Source organism: Astatotilapia calliptera, chromosome 22, assembly GCF_900246225.1.
Source record: "Astatotilapia calliptera chromosome 22, fAstCal1.2, whole genome shotgun sequence".
NCBI lineage: Eukaryota > Metazoa > Chordata > Actinopteri > Cichliformes > Cichlidae > Astatotilapia > Astatotilapia calliptera.
In genome coordinates this window covers 16,886,184-16,907,769 of record NC_039322.1, presented here as the reverse complement: position 1 = coordinate 16,907,769, position 21,586 = coordinate 16,886,184, and the positions used below count along the sequence as shown (strand labels likewise).

The window sequence follows — 21,586 nt, the reverse complement described above, 5'->3', positions numbered from 1 at the left end:
GCTAAAATACTTTATCTCCGCCTCTAACTGAAAGTTATTACATTTTCTGAATGGTATGACTTTCTAATGGTTAGCATATGTGAATATGTGTGCACAGAGAGAGAGAGCAGTAGTTGAGGTTAAGTTAATAGCACAAGCAGAGGGGGAACTGGGAACCCTTGGCTTATAAAGGATACTTGTTTCCCTGCCTCACCGAAAACCAGATGTTGATAAAGAGACATAGGGGGAGGAGAGAAGACAGATGGGCAAAAAATTACCAACACTTGAGCCAAACATCTTGAAACATCTGCAAAAAAAAAAAAAAAAAAAAGGTACCTTACAAAAGGAGATGGATTTATGCTCTCTCTCTATCTTGGATTTTCATTGCTCCGTGAGAGCCTTTCTCCCTCCTGTGCTGTGCTGCTCTCAGTGTTACCAGGACTAAAAAGTTTTGCCGCAATCTGGAGCTGTTTAAGTCTTGGAAAAAAAAGAAGAAGCTTGGATTCTTCCACAAATGGCTCTATCATGTAGAGAAGGCAAACACGTCTGCACACTGTTGGAGTCATAAAACTTCAGAGAGTGCCGCGGGATGGGGTCCACAATCATGCAGACTAACTCGATATGAAACACTATAAATGTCAAGGTACATTGCAATATAGACGCATGTGTGTACATCCCTGCACATGTGAGGCCCAAAAACATATCATTCATATCCCATTTCTAAAAGCGGAGTTCGGTTACCATGGAGACCCATCGTCTATTGCTAGTATGAAATGCGCAGCTGAGGATGGCACGTCCATATGGTTAGAGTACGACAGAGGGGAGGAACAGATGCCTTGATTAAAGGGCTGTCAATCGCAAATCCATAAGAGCAGCTGGGGTCATGGATGTATATCAGATGACACTACAGACAGCGAGCAAGCCAGACAAAAAGATATATGTTTTTATACTGTAGGCAGATATAAAAACACACACACATTCACATGGACACTTGTGAGGAGAGGGAGCTCTACAGATCTCTATCTGTTCATCGATACACAGCTACAGCCTCACAACTAATCTCCCAGTCTGACTGAACTGCGAGAGCTTTCTCCATTTTCAGAGACTTTTTATCCCTTTTGAGAGAAACAGCAGTGAGGTTGAAGCCTGTAAGTGTAATTCTCAATTTTTGGGTGGACACAACTGCCATTAAATATACTTTTCTTTTTTTAAAGATAAAACCGACTGTGGTTTTGTTCTGTTTCTGTTCAAACAAGCACGGCAGCTAGCAATGATTCAGGCCATTTAAGGTTAGACTGCAGTGAGCGGTCATGTATAGGGACTGAAATTTTATGGACAGGATGGACGGGACGCACTAGAAGTTAAACAAAATGGGGCTTTTTACTTGGCCCCATTTGGAGAAAATGGACCAGCTCCTTCCATTTTTTTTATGTTACCCCCACTGTCCCTTCTGCCACTCTCCCTCTTTCTCTTTGAACCAATTTCTAAAATGGCCCTCCCTTGAAATAATTGACACTCTGCGTTTATCATTTGAGGCACCTGCTGTTGGTTTGACAACAAGACAATCAGATGGAGCGACCGGCCGTCGTCCCATTGTCCCATCTCCCTGTTTGTCTGTGACACTAACTGACAACAGCTGGAAGCCCTCTCTTCCTACAATACCCATCATGCAAGTCAAATTCAAGCACAAAAGAAAAGGGCCTCATTATTTGGCTGTAGTGGTGTGATTTTAACCAGCAAGGGGAGGAAACAATGATTTAGTTGTGTCTGCCCATGGGACATAAAAGGCTGGCAGCGACTGGACATCCAAAAAAACAGCCGTGCACGTGATTGCTCTGCCGATGCCGATTCTATTTCATTATGAATATTAAAGAAACACAGTGTAGATTGGTGCTAGCTGTTTGAACCTCCGCTTGTATACAAATACCAGAGTAGACCACTGCAATATACAACGCGCACGCTCCTGTCTGCTAACATGCATTTTTGAACACACAGCCTCCCACATCCCCATCTCTTCTTCTCTCTTCTACTCTCTAGATGTAATTGACTGAGCACGTCAATACTCGGAGGGAAAAAAACAGAGGGTCCACTGTCTGCATCTATTGATCTACACTTCTCTCTTTCTCTCTCTCTCCCTGTCTGCTGATCTTAATTACACTCCTTTTTACCAAGCCAGGGCTCCAATCTAGCGGCTGCCCTTTTCATAAAATGTACTGTCCAAATCCATACATCAAAATTAATGAGAGTGAACCGAGCTGTAAATCAAATATCCAAGCTGATAAGCCGAGGTGGTGATCGTAAATTACATAAGTCCCTTTTCGTAAAACAAAAAAAGAAAAGGAAAAAAGAGAGAATTATTCTCACGGGTTCATTTAGGTCAGCGTTAACAATGTGAAGTTTTTACAGAGGAAGCAACCTCAGTTTAGGTGATAAAAACCGCTAAAGCGTGACAGGGGTGAGATGATGTTTCTCACTCTCTTTGTTATCTACTTCCTCTTTCTTTGTGTCTCTCTTTGTCAATTTGTCTGATTTTCTGCCTGCCTGTTTGTTTGTTTTAAGCGCTGTCTGTCTGGGCCCACTCCACTGCCTCTCTCTCTCTTTTCTCTAATACACACACACACACACACACACACACACACACGCACACATACACAAAAAAACGACTTTTATGGTCAGGTTTTATGGACTGGTAGCAAAGCAAACTGGTCCATTCTTCAGTAATTGTCCTCTCGTGAACTGGGGAGAAAAAAGGCTCCTAATCGCACAGCTTCACAGCTCATACTTCCCATCAATCAAACCTCTCTGTGTGTCCTCGGGATTTGTGCGAGCGTTTGTGTGTGTGTGTGTGTGTCTGTTTGTGCTTGTAGACATTCCCACCGAATAGCATCTCAAACCTCTGCTGAATCATGAAGAAAAGCTTAGAGATGGCAGTTCAGACTCTCTTACATACAGTACACTCTGTTCCTTTTCAGATGAATCTTTACAGAAGACATAAACCACCCCCAGCCCACCAGGTCCTCTGTTTAATCTTTAAATGTAAATTGGGCGACAGGTGAATATTGAGAAGGTGAGAGATAAAGGGTAACATCTTCACTTGGTCACTTTATCGCTGCTCCACATCACTAAGAAGCGCCTATTCAATATCATTACCTTTAGCAGAGTGTAGGGGGAAACACAGTCGTGGGTATGTCCTTTCGTATTCATTGGACATACTGTATAGACACCTGCACACACACACTCACACGCACACACACAATCACATCCAGTTGCTTATCTTTTGAAATAAGAAAAGGGGCTTGTCAGGATGGCACATTGTATGTATGTGTGTTGAGTAAGTGTGTGTGTGTGTGTGTGTGTGTGTGTGTGTGTGTGTGTGTGTGTGTGTGTGTGTGACTGAGAGAGAGAGAGCGAGAGAGAGAAGGGAAGGCAATGTGCATTAGGGCGATTACAATATCAGCCGACTCCAGATGGAGGCAGGAAAATAAACAGTGGAAGAGAAAGAGAGAGAGAGAGCAAGGGAGAGGGAGCGAGAGCAAGGGGACAGACATCATGACAAGAAGCCTAAGAGAGAGGTTCTATATGTGTGCATTTGTTTGTGTGGAGGTCTGTCTGTGAGCGATACAGTTAGAGAAAGTAGAGTTAATTAGCAACTCAATCCGCATCTGTATACAGAGGACTGAGGAAGCGCTCTGCATGTGTGACAGTGTGTGGGTTTATATTGTCCTGGATGTGTCTATTTTGAGTGTGTACTTTAAGCCCCAGAAACCTGAGTGCAATAGATACAGCTAACCATTTACCCTAAACATATGAAAAAACTACATCTCCCATGACACGGCTGCTTTTAGATTTGCTCTGGAACCAATCTATTATCAGTTCTGGCTAAGTGAAAAAGTAAGTTAAAATAATAATAAAAAAAAATGCTAGAAAGGTAAAAATCCTCCATGAAAAATTATGAACTGTGAGGCCCTTCCCTGTCGGCCTCTTCTTCACTTGACCTATAAGTCTTATGTTATCCAGAGTAAAAAACACGAACAAGGCCAATAAAATCAGTTTGTGGCGCTCACCGTTCACTTTGACATTAAATCAGACCCTGTAAAGGCCATCTCACAGCTACAATAAAACAAAGACCTCTTGCTTCTGTAAGCACAAGAGAGTGTGGACACACAAGCGCCGCGTATACAATGCAAACGGACACACGCACACACACACAAACACACCTACCTGCAAGTCCTTTTTATACCACCGCTGCTCTTTCATGGGCGATGAAATTCAATAAGCAGTGAGGAGAACTGCCCTCTCACTGATAACCATCAATGGGGTTATCGATCTCCAAAAGCATTCATGCGTATGTGCATGCCCATGCACGTGCACGCACACTATAATTCACTCTGGGACTTGATAACAGACAGCTCTGAATAATCAGAAGAGATCTATACATCTTAAAGGAGTGCATGCAACACTGATTTTAGTATCTGGTTCGGCAGCTGATAGTTGCCCCCTGACTGCATTGCTTCAGTTCCAATCTGTGTCCAAGGCTCCACCATCTCGATCTTTATACACATTTCTGCAGTAACGGCAGCTGTGGTAAATGTGCACCAAAACCCAGTGAAAAGAATGACGAATACTGTAAAGTTTTTATGTTGTTCGTGGAGTTAGATAAGAACAGACCTTCTAGATTGACACAGCAGTTATGTGAAAATCCCAAGTAGTAGTAGCGCCAGGAAAGCCCACTTATTCTAAGCACTGAATTATACAATAAACAAACAACCAAAAATCTTTGAGAGCATACATAATTTAGAGCATATACTGTAGGCTGTATACAAACGAGGGAGCTTGTGTTAAGTTCTGTATACTAGAATCTGGCTCTGATAGAGCCAATTGAGAATGCCGAAAAAATTACAGGTGATCCGGGTTGCGCTGCTTTTGAAGTGGATTGTATTAAACCTGAGACAGTCAGCATATGAACTGTGTTGAGTCATCATCACTTATTCACCGTATAGCAAACCTGGACTGCATCCAAACGTCTGTGTGACACACTTAAAAGAAGTGCTTTGTAACTACATCGCAGCACTGGAGTCTCAGTGTAACTCTGTGCGAGACATGAAAAAAATCTCTCTCTCTCTCTTTCTAAAAGCAGTACTTCATTGTTTGTTGCTGTGATTTAAATATGCAGTATAAATTGCTAGGAAGCTATTACCAGCGCTTAACATGAAAAAACAGGGGAAACAGTGAAACCAAAGAGTGTGTGTGCATATGTGTGTGTGTGTGTACGATATCTATGCCACATTGTGAAAGTGTGCATGTGACACACACAGCCTTTCTCAGCATCACTTGTTCAATCTGCCAACCAGAGGTACGTCTACGTGTGATTCTCTGGCTGTGTGTGAAGGCGAGAATAAAATGGCTGCCATCATTTTTTGCAAGGCCGTCCATGTGTGTGAGCAGCGGTCTGATGCATTTGACCCTATAGCCCAAGAGCTGGGAGGAGGAGAAGGAGGAGGAGGAAGGAAGGAAGGAGGAGGAGGGAGAACAGGTGTGAGGCAGGCTGGTGGCTGGGCAGATGGCCCCTGGAAGTGCAATGCTGGGGAGCATGGACCGCAGAGACTTAGCAGCTATCGTTAATACAAGCCTGTTTATACAGTGCACACACATGCAGCACGCACTCACACATGTCCAATCACGTGCGCGCACACACAAATGCAGAGATAACCTGCAAACAGCACTTATCATTTACTCTCCCCTCATCAGCAGCTTTGTTTACCTTTCATTTACCCCCCCCCCCCTCCCCCCCTCTTTATCTCTGTAAACACACACACTCCAGGTAATGGTCTTTTCAGTCAAGTCACTACTTTAATGGAAGTCCCAGTGTTAAAAGGATGGGAAACAAACAACTGATGGCATAATAAATGACAGCCAGAACAACCACATCACCTGGCATCGCCACTGCAGTAAATTATTAGACTAAACAGGGATTTAAAAGAAAGAAAGACAGAATGAAAAATAATCCTGAATCTTCATTTCAATGACTTAAAAGACTCACAGACACAGGATACACCTGCATCATGATATCCCAATAAAATATCTCTTTGAGAGGAGCATTTTTAAACTGCTGCCATACTTTGTTTTCTTGTTGATCAGTATATATCAGTGTCTCTTGCTTATTCTGTACCCGGTCGCCCTTATTTAGCTCATCTAAAGCCACCTCTGCTCTGTTTCATGCCTTTGACAGGACTTAACAAGCGCTCTCTTGGACGTCTACAAATGTGTACGATGCTGTGTGGGGAGCATTTGGTATGCCTAAAAAATGTCCAAAGCCCTATGGTTTTCCAGAAGATATTTTCCTCTCTCTCTAATCTGAGCCGTGAGAACAGTCGGGCATCGACAGCATGTTGTGCCATAGCAGCCTCCCTCCCTAACCCGCATGTCTGTTCTTTTCCCAGTCGGGGGAAAAGATTCCCACTGGAGTAAATATAGCCCAAAGCCTTTAATTTCAACCCTATGCCACTCCATTAAAAAAAAAAAAAAAAAAAAAGGGGGGGGGGGGGGGGAGGAATCCGTTTTCCGTTTTTGGAGATTTTCGGTTATGTGATGATGACAAAGTCGCAGCGGGTGGAGAAGGAAACTTCACATGGGTTTGAGAAGATGCGTTTGAGAGTTGTGTCAGCGCTCCGGATGATGTTTCCTTTTTTTTCTTTTTTCTTTTTTTTGTACTTCAAATTCAAAGTCTGAAATGCAAAGTCTCTAGAAATGCTTTCTAGGACTCCCAGGCAAAGATTAGAAGAAGCAGCTCTACACTGAACAGAACTGAGAGGCTCAGGCTGAGTTCAAAATCCTCACGCAAAAGTAAAACAAACAACCCCCCCCCCCCCCCAAAAAACATAAAGTAGTCAGTAGTAGGATTATTGTTGACTACTTGCAGGAAATATTTGTAATATTTGTCTCCGTTTCTGCAGTGAGAATAATAAAAATTGTGACTTTTTATTTTTTTAAACTCCCAAGACGTTGTGTAATGTCTTTCGAAGATCAACACTTAATGTGAAGATTGCTCCACCTGAAACGAAGGTGATGACGAGACTTGGTCCGTAAACTTAAGTTGCCTGTTGCCCCAGAACAGCTGCGCATCTTGGGCACAAGCTCTTGAACTGGGAGCTGTTTTTTTTATTTTATTAAGACAGCAGCATGCTGGTTAAACAAACTAGAAAGCCAACTGTCTTCATTAATTACATTTCTAGATAATTAGCAGGCAATAGCCGGAGTATTTTCACTTTCTCTAATTTTTTGAGCGATAAATGTAATGTGAGACACATCAGCGCTGATTGCTCGGTCTTTTTCTCCCATTAGAATGAAACACGATTATGCACAAAACAAACGCACCGTTTCTATGTGAAACAGATCTGCACATAATCTCGGGCAATAAAAACATTTCTCTAACAAAAAAGAAATGCACTCCCTGGCGATTATGTATTTATTGTATTATAATTTTTAGGGGGGTTTGGACTGCAGCGCAGTCTGCTTAATTTACATTAATATATAAATATATATCAAAGTAGAAATAAAACAAAATCTCAGTTAGGTGTGTTGAGTATTTTGTGATATATTTCGTAATTCGGGCGCACACGTGTGCATACGAAGTCACAAAACACTCCAATAAGGCGTGAATTGGGAAATATTAACATTATTATTAATAGAGAGAACACTTACACTGAAAAGAGGCAGAAATTCCCACCATGCGGCACGTCGATGTGAGAGGGCTAAATAATTTCCAGTCCTTTTGACTCCGCGCAAGGTCCCCTCGATGATCCGCCTGTATCGGGAAGACGAAAACTACAGTCCAGCCAGCTTTCAGGGGCTCTGGTGGTATACTCCCAGCAGCTCAGAAATGTGGTTCAAACTCCGACAAAAGAAAGAAAAAGGGCACCTCTCGGCTTGCAATAAGTGATCAGTCACTGGGGATATGCAGTGTGGGAGAATCGGGAATCTTGTAAAAAGCGCAGAGGCAAAGGAGGAGAGATGAGAAACAGATGCAGAGGGAGGATGCTGTACTGCGCAGGGGCACCCTGTCTGAGTTCTTCTTCTTCTTCTTTTTTTAAACCCGTCTTCTTACTTTCCTCCGAAATCCCTTAAGCGTCAGTTTCGATTCCGGAAAAAAAATCAGTTTTTATATGTGAGAAAAAAATCATCCACACACCCTCGGACTCGGGCTCCTTGTGTTCTGCTTCTCCGTTGGCGTGGGGAAGAGGAGTAGCGACACTCTGCCTCCAGTCGGCGGTGCGCAGCAGAGCCAGGTGGCGATGGGCGGGACTGAAGCGCTGCTGAGGAGGGGAGCAGGAGGAGGAGGAGGTGGGGGCGACTGGGCAGCAGCCAGCATCTGTGTGCCCTAAACAGGTTGGAAAACGCAGTTTCCGGTCAGAAGTGTTTTCTTTAGTGTCTGTGGCATTAAAGGATTTTCACTTGAAGCGAGGTAGCCCCTAAAACTCCTTTCTAAAGTCCTTTAGTCATTACTGGATAGGTAGGTGATTTTCCAAGTCTGCCGTAATTTACATGCCAGTACATGTATATTCAACAGCATCATTAGCCATTGCAGTCACGATTAGCTTTCATAGTTCAGTTAAAGGGTAAGTCGGTCCAGTGTAGGCTACTCTTTTAAAAATATATCCCTGAGGCGTCATCCAAGTGCTTAAAATTCCGAGTTTTTGTTAGGATACCATGCTGAAAATACTTTGAATTTGTATTTTCAATTTGCATGTAAAATGTAACCCAAGTGAAAATGTCAGAATCTCAAAAAAAACAAAAATCTTGTTATATTGACGTGGAAAATGTTCTCTAATGCTACTAAATATAGTTCCACAGGTCTGACAGGGAAAAGGATTTTTTACTTAAACAGTGACAGAAACTTCCACATTAAAACTCTAGCTATGTTTCGACCAATGAGGAGAGCTCTCATGAATTTATGCACAAAGTAAATACCATATTTTTCTGCATTGTTTTTGCTTGTTGGAGGTTTGGCAGGTGCTCCTTTAACTGAGTCATCACTGAGCCCTCTTCTGCTGAAAGGGCACACAGCGAGGTATCAAAATGCAATTAACAGTAGGGGATAGAAACATGCATTCATTCTTCTTATCTTCTAAATAAATGATCTAGTTTTTTGTTTTTTAGTCTGGGGAGCCCTTTGACCACTGAACCACTTACACACACAGTTGAGTGTCATGGACCGAATCCAGCCAGCTGGGTGCTCGAGGACCTGGTTTACTATTGTGTGGATGTCTGAAGCCAAAAAAAAAAAAAAAAAAAGTAGAGCTGTGTGAGCCATGTCTCCACTTTATGTACACTCTCTCTCTCTCGTTCTCTCTGTCTCTCTTTCACACACACACACACACACACACACTGCACCTCCATCTTTCTCTCAGCTGAAAAAGGCACAAGCTGGCTGGCCTGCAGTAACCTAAGGCAAACACTTTCCCGGGACCATCTGGAAATCATCTCACCCGCAGAGCCAGCGAAAGTACAGAGCAGAAGCTACGTTTACAACTCGGTGATAACAACCGGGCGACTTGAACTGCACGGTTGAACAAGTCATGCACCATTGCCTGTTCACAACATCTCATAAAGCATTCTGTTGTAATCATTTCCATTGTGTTTTATTTTATTCTGCAGTTTTTGTACACTTGTAGTCCTCTTCTATGCATCACTTAATTGGAGGACAGTGTGCTATGACGTGACAGTGTAATGTTGTGTTGTGTCACATTCTGATTTAGGTTGAAATCATTGGCCATTTTGGATCATCTGGATTTTGGAGCATCATCATAACTTACTACATTTGTCAGTTGTGTGCTGAATGTAAAGCATTTAGCGAATTGTTAATGTGAAGCTTGTGAATTCCTCAATGCAATCACTGTGTGGTAAAAATGATGCCATTAACGGCAATCGTTTGCAATAGTTTTTCTTTGAGTTTTTCTCTTTCTCACTTTTTTCTCTCTTCTTACTCTCATCTCTCACTTCTCATCTGCACCGTCTCAGGAGTGGGTTGTGTTCTCAAAGGCAATATCGACAGATAGTGTCACTAGCACTCGTGCTGTACTTACATTTTTGCATCTAGGTCCTTTTGCAAGCTTCTGACAAAGGCAATGGGCCAAGACGAGTGATAGGATGTGCGAATAGATATGCTGAAGGTGAGGAATGGAAAGGTAAGGAAGTGATATTGAATGATAATGAGACAGGAAAAGAAAATGAGACGTAAGTCACGATGACGGAAGGAGGTTCTGTTGTGAGCGCATAGCTGAATAAGATACACCAAAGGTCAGAATAGGTGCAGAAGAAAGGTGCCCACTCGAGGTGAGCAACCTAATGTGGTCAGAAAAAGTGGCAGAGCTGTGAGGATGCTGTCACTCCTCGCCTATTTGTGTTCTCTAGTTTGCTCCCAGAGAGCAAGTTCTCTCATGACAATCACAGTGAAACATCTTGACAGCCGGAGGCACAAGGATAGGCGTTGAGGAAACCTGCAAGGGAAAAGAGAATAGGGCAATGATCCGTGTATGCGTGTGTGTGTGTGTCCTGTGATAATGGTGTGCGAGAGCAGGAAACACACAGTGCCTGTTTTTGCTGCAGGGGTTCCTGGAAGTCAGCCGCCCAACGTGATCGGCGACATACATAAACACACATGCACGCACACACATACACACACAGGATACCTCGCCTTTGAAAGGGAAAAACATGCTGCGTCTGATACATGTGGACACAGACAAGCAGACTTCCTGCATTTTCCCACCTACTGGGCGGCCACCTGTAACACAGTCACACACACACCCACAAACTCTTACAAACAAACACACTCACACACATATAGGTGGGGACAAAGACAGAATGAAGCAGATATAAGCTGAGAGTTGACAGTAAACAAGTGCTATTCAAATCCCATTTATTAACTGGCATTTGATCAACAACGCCTGAAGCCAAGCAGGTCACCGTCAACATCATTAACATAGCTGCTGACAAAGGCAAGAGGATAAAAGGAAGACAACAAATTAAAAGAAAGTAGCTGACTTATTTAGACTTATTTGGATCATTAAGATAAACAGGGTGAGGGCCTTTTATACCATAAGGTTATATAATGGGATTGCTTGTTAAGGATGTGCTTAAATTATGTGAAAAGCAAGAATTCTCCTGAGAACATGGCTTTGCTTAATAAACACACAAATCGCAAGCACCCCCCCCCCCCCCCCACACACACACACACACACACACATATATATGTAAATATCAATAATACGCACAAAACACAAAACATCCACTCAGGTCCAGGTAAGCAAAGGCTCTGGTAAAGGGGCCCTTTAAAATTCAACAATCTCCCCATCAAGGGCATCTTCACATGCACGTCTGGGTAGTTTCCAGTGGAGCTGCTATTCCACAGCATTCTCTGTTTTATTTGATTCTGTTGCGTCATGTTTTGCCTCTATGATGCACCCTGCACAATTCTCTACTGAGTCAGAAACAGTTATCTTTCAGCTTCATTTTCCATTTAAATAACAGGACGAACTCAGTCTGACAGGTGGGGTGAACGGCAAATGGACAGATTCTTATGTAGCGTGCTCTACTCTCCCGGAGTACTCAAAGTGCTCTATACAACATGCCACATTCAATTAGGAAAGGGTGTTGTGCCCGCTGCAGGTTGAGAATGAGTTGCTGCTCCAACTGAGGGAGTTCAAGTATTTTGGGGCTATTTCTTGATGGAGGGAGAACTACAGCGCAGTAGAATGACAAATGGATTGGTGTAGCACCTGTACTAGATGGACACATGGGGAATGAGCTTTCTCTGAAGAATATCTGGGCTGTCCCTTAGAGATAGCGTGAGGACCTCCATCATCTGGGAAGCACCTGGAGTAGAGCTGCTACCTCTTCACACTAAAAGCAGTCAGCGGAGGTGGCTTTCTCCTATAGGTGAGATGTTTTGGGCATGTTCAACTAGAAGGATGTCCTGGGGTTAACCAGGAAGCTCAGGAGAGATAATATTAGGTTGGAAATACCTCAGTGTCCCACTAGAAAAGCTGGAGGAGGTGTCCGGGGAGAGTGACTTCTGGGTATCTCTGATTAAATTGCTACCCTCATGATCTGGAGACCTGATAAGGAGCATAAAATGGACAGATATCGGAGGTTTGCTGTCAAGTCAGTCTTGGACTGACAGTGAATCTTGAGATAATCAGCTCAGTATAATGTTGGTCAGTTTTCTTCTCGTGTAGTTTCAGTTAAAATTCATACAGCCTTCCAAAATTTTTACCTAACATTGATCATTGGTTTGACAATAGCAATAATTAGCATTACGACTTGTGTGCATTTAAAAGCTGTAGCCATGGTTTATATAATGTAAACTACAGTCCTTAACTTTAAACCTACAAATCTATGTCAATGTGTTCATCAAATGTAATCCAAAGTAAGTGAAATGATCAATATAGTTTCTTGTGTTGTTAACAACACATGCAAACAGACTCCAGTCCAGTTTTGCACAACACTTGTACTGTAATCACTCACACAACATCGATCAGACTGGGAGACTAAGAGAGATTTAATTTGTGTTCTTTATGAATAGCAAAATTCCTCTGCAGATTGGATTGTCGTGAACAATTCTTTTACAGGAGAAATAATGGGTTCGCGAGCAAGTAAATTCTGTTGTAGAGTCACGTCCAAGGTAACAGTAACTTTTAGAGTTGTCCTCAAGTGATTCAGCATCGTGTGAATATTTGATGAATTTGTGGCATTGATGGAGGCAGGGAGTGCAAACTTGTCAAGGAAAAAAAGAACATGGCTTTTGTTGAATGCCCTCGCGAGTTTAATTGGTTGGAATGTGCACATTAAAAGAGTCAGGCGTTTTGTTAACTGCCTCAAAATTAATATCTAAAATATTTGGGGATATTTTGCTTAACCTGAAATATTACTGACATATTGCATGACTCCTTCATTCCATCATTTAGATGCTGCTCACATTTTTATCAACACACACAGAGTTATTTTTTCTTTAGCAAAACATTCAAATACTTAGATATGACATGGCATGCACATTATTTTGCAACTGAAAATGTAACTGGAAAACGCTAAATTAAATTTAACCAACAAACAAAATCCGATCTCTCCTTTGATAGAGATGGAAGTGCATTGTGAGAGGGAGGAATAAAGAGAGCGCTGCATAATGGTATATCAGCTGCAGTGCAGCATCTTATGCAGGTACGCTGTCTAGAGAGGCATCTTACACACTCACTTGGGTATTATGGAATTCTACCCGCCTTCTGGCTCATAGCAAGGAGAAGAATTAAGTAGGCGAAAACTGACAACCCCACTTTCTTTCATGCGACTGTAAATGAGTGCCTCTAACTTCTATGGGAGACTGTTTAAATATCCTGACAGCATGCAGACATTCAAGGCAGTAACTTTCAAATCACACAGCAGATACTGACACATCATTGTGTCATGCTATATTAAAGGACAATCTTTATCTCTAAGGAAGAAATGGATAGTAGCGAAAAGATAAAAAAGCAGGGACGTCTCACACAGTGTGTGACAGTGTATCGGTATATTGTGGCCAGTTGTGGACTGAGCAGAATCATTATTTAAAGACTTTTTTGAGTTGTCATGTGCCCTTGGGTTTATTTATGGTGATTGTAAAGGGGCCTCTAGGATGGAGTACAAAGAAACTGCTCCCACAGTACTTTGCAGGAAACATCCTTCAAGCCTTATCTGAGAATCTATGTGAGCCTTGCAGACTTGGTCACAATCTGATGTGATGACTCAGGAGTTAGGGCAGGCAGGACACTAGTCAGCTGTGGTAAAGGCTGGAAATGAGAGATTCTTAAAAACTACTTTACTGCGGTTGACTAGTTTTCTGCCTGGTCTAACTCCTGAGTCATCACATTAGCCAACTACCCGCTAACCAGAACCCCAGATGCCTATAAGTTGCTTGCCACCAGCCTATTAGCCTCCTAGCCCTCAACTCCCTTGGAGTCAACCAAGACAGTGCACATAGACACAATAGATGAGAAGGAAGCATGAAGAGTGCCTCTCCTGCTCCTGTGTCAGTTGATATTTTTTCCCCCTTCTCGAATTTGTTTGATGGTTGACACAGATCACACTGAGTAGGCTGAAGTCTGCTTTGTTCCGAAGTGATAATTGGTTGAAATTTTGTGTATGTGTATGCTCGGTTTTTAAGTCTTAATTGGTGAATGCCTATTGGACTTTAAATTGCCTTTAGTTATCCTGCTAGCATCACTGTATTGTCTTTGTGTGCATCAGTGCCCAAAATGGCAGATACATACTTCTGCCTGGGCTAACAATCCTTTGAGTTTCTATTGTTTTCCAAGTGCACTTGATCTGAGCATGTGAAAAGATTACATCTCCCTGCTTGTTTGCCACCACACGTTCTCTGTCTTTGCATCTATCTCCTCCTTTTCTTGTCACTTCTGTGTTCCCTCTGGTTGTAGAAAGAAAAAAGAAGACTTGACAGCTAAGACTAGAGACAAGATGCGAGAAATGTTCTGTTGCTTTCCTCATCAGTGGGTCTGACAGAATGTCTGCTTTTTTTTTTAAGCGAGCAAAACCTCTGAAAGTTTAGACTGGATTTTACTCTTGGGATGATGGAGTGGATTAATTTGCCAGGACAGGACCGTGTTTTAACAACTGCAAATGCGCTCAATGACAACTTTACAACACATCTCATATGAAAAGTTCTCTTGTATAGCCAAAAAAAACCTAGATACCTATCCTTAAAATTTTATGGGCACCATAACTCAAAAAAATATGCATTAATAGTTAATGGACATGCAGAGCTAAATTATACAAAAGAGTATAGTTTTCAGTTACATAAAAGTAATTTCTAAAAATGCTATACATGCATTTTTACATCTCTGAACGCTGACCCCTGTAATTCTTAAGCTGCTTTTATGGTTACCTCATTGGCTGTTGGACACACCAGCAGTTACAACATCACAAATCTGCAGCCATTCAATTTTTTTTTTCTGGAAAAAAAAAAAGACTGAAAACCACCTGAAATGTAATACACAACAAAACCATAAAGTCCTTAGAAGAATCAAAGCTGCTGCTAGCAGCAGCGTGGAGGAACAGCATGGAGAACAGCAGCTTCTGTAGAGGAAACGATGGAAGGACCTCTGGAAAACCGTTTTACCACTATAGCTGTTTTCACTGATCTCTATATCATTAATACAGCAACCCACACAGACTTGGTGCATCTGGACATGCAAATCCATTTTGCAGATATCAGTGTGGACAACCGCAAAGATTTTGAGTACAGTCAGAACAGAGCCTAGCAATGATATTTGTGAATAAATATCTTTTTAATGTATTTTTAATCATCATAGAAGATGACTATCCAAGACTGATGCTAAAGCTGAAGCAATAAGGCCTTCATCAGCAGCTGATGTGTCAGTGTCCTCATCACACTTCCTATTCTTGTACTGTCTTACTAAATAACACTTCTCCTGTGCTTACATTCATCAAACTTCTGAAATGTTGACACTGCATGACAGCAGCAGTCAGTGCAATGAAAGGAGAGAAGAAAGAACAAATTTGTACACAATATAAATAGTACTACAGTGCTACTATTCATGCCTGCATGGTCTTAGTATTAAAACTGTTTCATCTACACATGTATGGCTACCAAAGAACACCGTGATTGGCGGTTATGCTCTCAGCCCCATCTATCATCATCACCTGCCTTGCTATACCTCACTTGCAGACTCGACTTCCCAACTTCCCCCAAATCATCAGCCAGATGGCCCTCTCCAATGCTAGCGCACTTTACCCACCTGATATGAAGCTATCCGTCATCTGATAACGACCAAGCTTTGGCGGTCCCCCAGCTGGGGCTTCTGCTGCAGCACTGGGCACTGGCAGGAATCAGGGATGGGTGGTGGAGGGGTGGCGCACAGCCTGACTGCCCCTCTGATGGATTAGTGCCAGGTAGTGAAGCTGGGGAGGGGCTGGGGTGCTGAAGGGTGTCCCCTAATAGGATTCACAGTCATCCAGTGGACCATGGAACAGGTGGAACCAGAGAAAGGGACAACAGAGAGAAATAAAGGTGTGTGTGTGTGCTGTAATAGCAGCACCAGGTGTGGCCTTATAGAACCCCTCCTGCGCCCTTCTTTTAAACCTTAACACTGTCACTTTGTGGCACAGCGCTGTAGCTAAACAAACCTTGTCAAGAAAGATTTTTTTCTTTCAAAATAGTATTTGGTACCAATTTTGGTCCTGCCATTAAGATTATAAATAAAAACAAATTCCTGTATTCTAAGTGCCAGTTATCTTTTGTCCTTGAGTTTACCTTTAGTTTACGTGAATGTGTTGCACACAGTTGATGGTTTGTATATTTACTGAAACAAATTAAAAATACCATGTGATAGCAGAAAGACTGGCTGGTTTTGGTAATGCTGCCATGGTGAAAATGTTTTACCTATGGTGTAAATAAGGGAAAAATTACCTTTGCTGTACTAAAATGATTGCCATCCACACCTTGCATGAAACATGTCTGACTGTAAATCTTGACTTTTTAAGCAGTTAGATACAAGACTTTACTTGTTAATAATATCTTGGTGTTAGGGTGACTGACAAGAGAAAAATGCCTTAATGGCTTATGCTGAGCCTAATGTAGCAGTGTTTCCGGCTTTACACATGGCAGTGCACAGCGAGGGAGACAGGCACGACGAATATCGTATACACAAATGCACACTTTTGTGCATTTACAGACATACGTTTACATTGCCTCTCACTCTCTCACTCTCTCTCTCGCACACACACACACACAAACACACACACACACACACACACACACACACACACACACACACACACACACACACACACACACACACACACACACACACACACACACACACACAAATACTTGCAGACAGGCATTTCTCATTAGTGAAGTGAGTATGCTTTAGGCAGGCAGGGTCCCTGCAGCAGTCTTCGGGAGTCAGAGGAGCCATTTGTCAGTGGAAAACAATTAGCGGGGAATGATCCGTTCCATTGGTTTTAATGAGTACAGCCGGGTCACTCTGCTCACAGCAGCAACACGCAAAGGTCATCAGAGGCTGAAAGCGACACACAACCAACTCAAATTCATTGACACAGATGCAGAAACACACGCAGTCACAAACACAGACATCTTGATTCATTCCTGCCAAAATGCACACTGAAAAGTGGTGAGTGGAGGATTGTATCATATGAAGAAGGGATCGTGCATACAACCGGTACCATGACATGAGGTTATACTTAGTAAATACATATTCAGAATCAAAGTGAGAATCAGTGTTATTGGCCAAGGATGTGTTCACATACAAGAAATTGGGCAGCGAGTTATGTTTTTTCCTCTCAATGTAAACAGAATAGACAAACAGACAGTACGGACAATAGTATCATGACACGCACAATAACAACATGTATGTGCAATTGTGCAGAGTGCTAAGAATAAATTGTTACAATTGATGGATAACTGGTTACTATATTTGAATTTGAACTGAATCTTTATTTTGAACATGTTAGAAAAATGCAACCACATAGAAATAAAAAAGAGACAAACAGTATATAAACAGTATGTGCAGTATATACAGATATACAGTATAGATGAGACTGCCAGTGATGATACACAATACACGACACTCTGACCAAGGAATTAAAGTAATCTGTTGTATAACACTTTTTTGATGTAAAGTAAGAGTAGAGAATCTTGACATTTTGGAATATTAGAGCATGTTAGGAACTCTATTTCTCATTAATTAGGCTGCTTAATGGTTGTTAAGAAATAGCCTTGTGCAAAAATAATGAGCTTTAATCTGTTTATCTTTAGGTCAACTGTGATTGGCCGGCGTTCAGGGGACTCTCTCCATATTTGGGTCAATTACTTAACCTGAAGCACATTAACAATAACAGAGAGATGATTGCCTCTTTTTAATTCAACATGGCATGCACTTATGTTACAGGTAAATGTTACAGGTAATTTCTACACTCTTCTGTACAGTGTAGAAATGAAACAGTCAGTTGCAGAATACATCCAGTTTTATGTTAGTCATGTTATATTTTAAATATATATTTATTTGACACCCACCAAACCACAAAATGGGAATAGTCACAAATGTTGTGGCTTTCACAGAAAAGATAGTGGAGATATTTCCAGATTCTGCATTTTTTTATTTAGTTGTTGAAATGAATGTTGGCCATGCAATGAAAGACAAGCTAAATGAAGACAGGTTAAGCTATTAAGTTAACCAATAAGTCAAGACTAAACAAATGAAAAATTTCTAAATAAGCAAAGCCAGACTGAATTATAAATGACAATAAAATCTCTGCCGGATCTGTCAAACAGATGTATTATGTTATAAAGATTTAACAGCATGAAAGGTTTCCTGTATCTGTACCAGTCTGTTAGAGAAGGTCCTCCAGTGTCTGTCCTGTGATGCACAGGGTGGTCAGGATTATCCAACAGTGTGTTCAGTGACCTCCTCTCCATTACAGCTTCAAGTTTGCAGCTGTTTACAGAGCCAGCCTTTCTTTATTCAGTCTGTCAGAGTATCACCAGCTCTAATGCTGCTTCCTCCAGCAGACCACAGTAATGCACACTAGGCTCGCCGTAGCTGAGCAACAGAAAACTCCATCATTTTGGTGCATGTGTGAAAGATCTCAACTTTCTTCACTTTATGCACACATCCTGTGTTGGTCTATCAGTTCACAACTTGTACTCTTCTACCAAGACAACATCCTGCCCCAGGATAGCCATGCGCCCTGCAGTTGCCCTTCTTCTACTGAAGTCGATCACTACCTCTCTGATCTTATTCACATACAAACCTCTCCACAAAAACATCCACTGCACTTCTCCGCCTGAACATCAATCACAGTTCCAGCTACTGTACAATTGTCAGAGTATTTCTGTTACTTTCTATTATTTCTGTTATCATATTTCTGTTAAATCAACACTGAAGGAAACAACACCCTTTTCCACCTTTCTTTAGGAGAAATGGTGACCCATCACTCCACATTAAAATCACTGTGAAGGCTCAGTGAAACTGTTCAGGCACAATGTAAATGGCTCAACACCTAAAGTACTTTAATTTACGTTAATTTATTTCTTATCTGTGCATATCTGTGTAGGTGCCACAATGTATAAAGTATGCAGGCCACAATTTGTTTTTATTTGATAAACGATCATGCGTGTCTCATTTGTCTCTGCCCTCTACAACATAAACCAACATCAGTTTACTGTGTAATGGCACTTCAAACACACTGGCAAAAGTGTTGAAGACTTATGTATCACATTGCAGGACTCAGGGTATAATAGGTTTGACTTGAAAGAGAGTAAGAGAAATGGAGACCACCAATGGAAAGACACCAGGGTTCAAATAGTGTTCACACAGGAAAGGGTTGTCCAACAATATCACCACTTCACTTCACATGCCGGCGGCAAGAACTGATTGAACTGCATGCAAAGTTCCCCTCCATGATAATCATAAATTCCTGCATCAACGAACGCCAAGTGTGGAGGTACGGAAATCCAAAGTACATCAAGGAAAACTGCAAACTCAGTCATGAGAAAAGCAGTTCATTCCTTTGGAGGTTTAATCATTGAACATCCCTCCCTGAGATATTATGACGACACCATGTTTGTACCGGATGGAGTTCACCTCAGCAAGAAGGGAAATGAAGTGTTTCTGACCAACATCCACTGTGCCATCAAGAAGGTCCTTCAGAACTCATCTTACAGAAAATAGACTTGAGAAAACACAAACTTTAAATAAATGAAAGCAAAAAACAAAAACAAAAAAAATGCTTGGACTCATCCTTTGCTTACAGATTATGCACAAAGATTAGACACTTCCTATCATGCTGTATGCATGCATGCAAATCTGCCGTCAGTTCAACCACCAGTGAGTTTTTCCTTGAATTATTCAAAATATGATGTCAAATGATATAAAATAATGTAAAAGACTTATTTAAATCTATGCGTTAACCTCTTAATCAAAGGTATCTAAAAGATCAGAATTGATCCTAGTAAAAGTGTATGACATTGAAAGTGAGTTGATCATCCTGTGACCAGTTCTGGAAAAAATAATATAAAATCAGTTTTAAAGTGGAAATGAAACACTACATGTAAAAAGGCTAATTTACACCACAGAGCCCTGCTCTCAAAAATGGACATAGATGTAATACTGTCTGATTAGCTAGATTTAAGTAATAAGTGCTTAAGTGAGCAGCGGCTATTTAGCAGAGAGCCCACCTGGTGAAACTGCATCCCCCGTGCCCCTCCCCCATCCCACTCTGAAACCAGTGGAAAAGACCTCATAATGGTTTGTGAACACAGTGACAAGTAAAATGGGTCTTTGGTAGGAGTTGGGGTGTTTAAAATGGGAAAACCCAGCCAAATATTGAATCAGTGTAGTTACACTGTTATCTTGCACACATTGTGTCATAACTTTTTATGGTGACATTTAACAGGTCTGAATTAGTTGGCGCAGGAATCTCTGATTGCAATAACATGCTTTTGATCATTACAATTCAGTTATTGTGCAAGGTGTAACAGCTTTGCAGCTGTGTGTGAATAAAAAGCTGAGGCAGATTCTCTAATTGTGACCACAGGAGTTAAAAAGTGATCATTCTTTGGAGGTCTGCACGCCTTTGGCTTTGTAAATTTGGCATTGGAAACTACACGTAGGAGCTCAGCTGAAGGCTGGGCACATTTCAGCCACTGGCTGTGCTAAATATGTGCTCTGAATAGATGTTTCATGTTCATGCTTTGTTTCTGCTCTTAAAAAATACGAGTCACAGATGAATTTCTCATGGGTCATTGTCCTTTGGTACACTGCCTGTTAGTTTGCAGAGATGCTCTCAACAAAACCCTTCAATGCTAAGCTAAATAGCAATCAACTAAATCCCACTGTCGCACAATTATATTGTTACAATAAAACAAATACTGTGCATCCATGTGGGTTTTCTAGACATTGCAAGAATAAGAAAAGGGAACATTAAGATCAAATTAGAAATTAACATCTACTACTGTTTATCTGGGAAACAAATGCATTTAGATATATCTCCACCAGCTTATAGACACATTTTAGATATAAACATTAAATTATTATGAAAATATAAATATTTTAATTTTCACACTATATCAAATATAGTCAATGCATTATCATTATTGCTATTTTCAGTTTTTCTTTTGGAAAAACTCCATTGGAAGGTTGGTGGTTGAATCCCAGCCTCCCACAGTCGGCATCTTTGAATTCTTGGGCAAAATACTGAACCCTGAGTTTCTCTCCAGTGTTTAGGCATAAGAACAAGAACTGGTATGAAGTGTTCTATGAGGCTTATATTAAGAAAGTGCTTTAAGTGGAACACTATATAAGTACAGTCCATCCATTTAGTATAAGTGATTGTTACAGTATACCTACTGGCCCCAGCTGCTGTGTGCATAACTTCCCTTTCAATTCATTTACTCTCTGTATCCATCAGAAGGTAGCAAGACACTGATTATGTATACCTTTTGTTTTTTTTACATCTAATGGAAATTATATGTGGTACTTCATTGCGTTCAGCTGCCAAGTGAATACTGATGCTCAGA

At 41.4% G+C, this 21,586-nt stretch overlaps 1 protein-coding gene across 6 annotated transcripts in view; it reads right to left on the bottom strand.

The window, feature by feature from the left end:
- Positions 1 to 15,806, bottom strand: part of runx1t1 (RUNX1 partner transcriptional co-repressor 1) — a 64,716-nt gene extending 48,910 nt beyond the window's left edge. For 4 of the 6 annotated variants that reach the window (XM_026155663.1, XM_026155666.1, XM_026155665.1 and 1 more), the window contains exon 1: positions 7,681 to 8,266. In XM_026155663.1, the coding sequence (XP_026011448.1) occupies positions 7,681 to 7,708 (28 nt within the window). In that variant the 5' untranslated portion in view covers positions 7,709 to 8,266. Of the gene's footprint in view, positions 1 to 7,680; positions 8,267 to 15,782 lie in introns of those variants that run through there. The other 2 variants (XM_026155664.1, XM_026155668.1) reach the window with 2 other exon arrangements.
- Between the last annotated feature and the right edge of the window lie 5,780 nt (positions 15,807 to 21,586).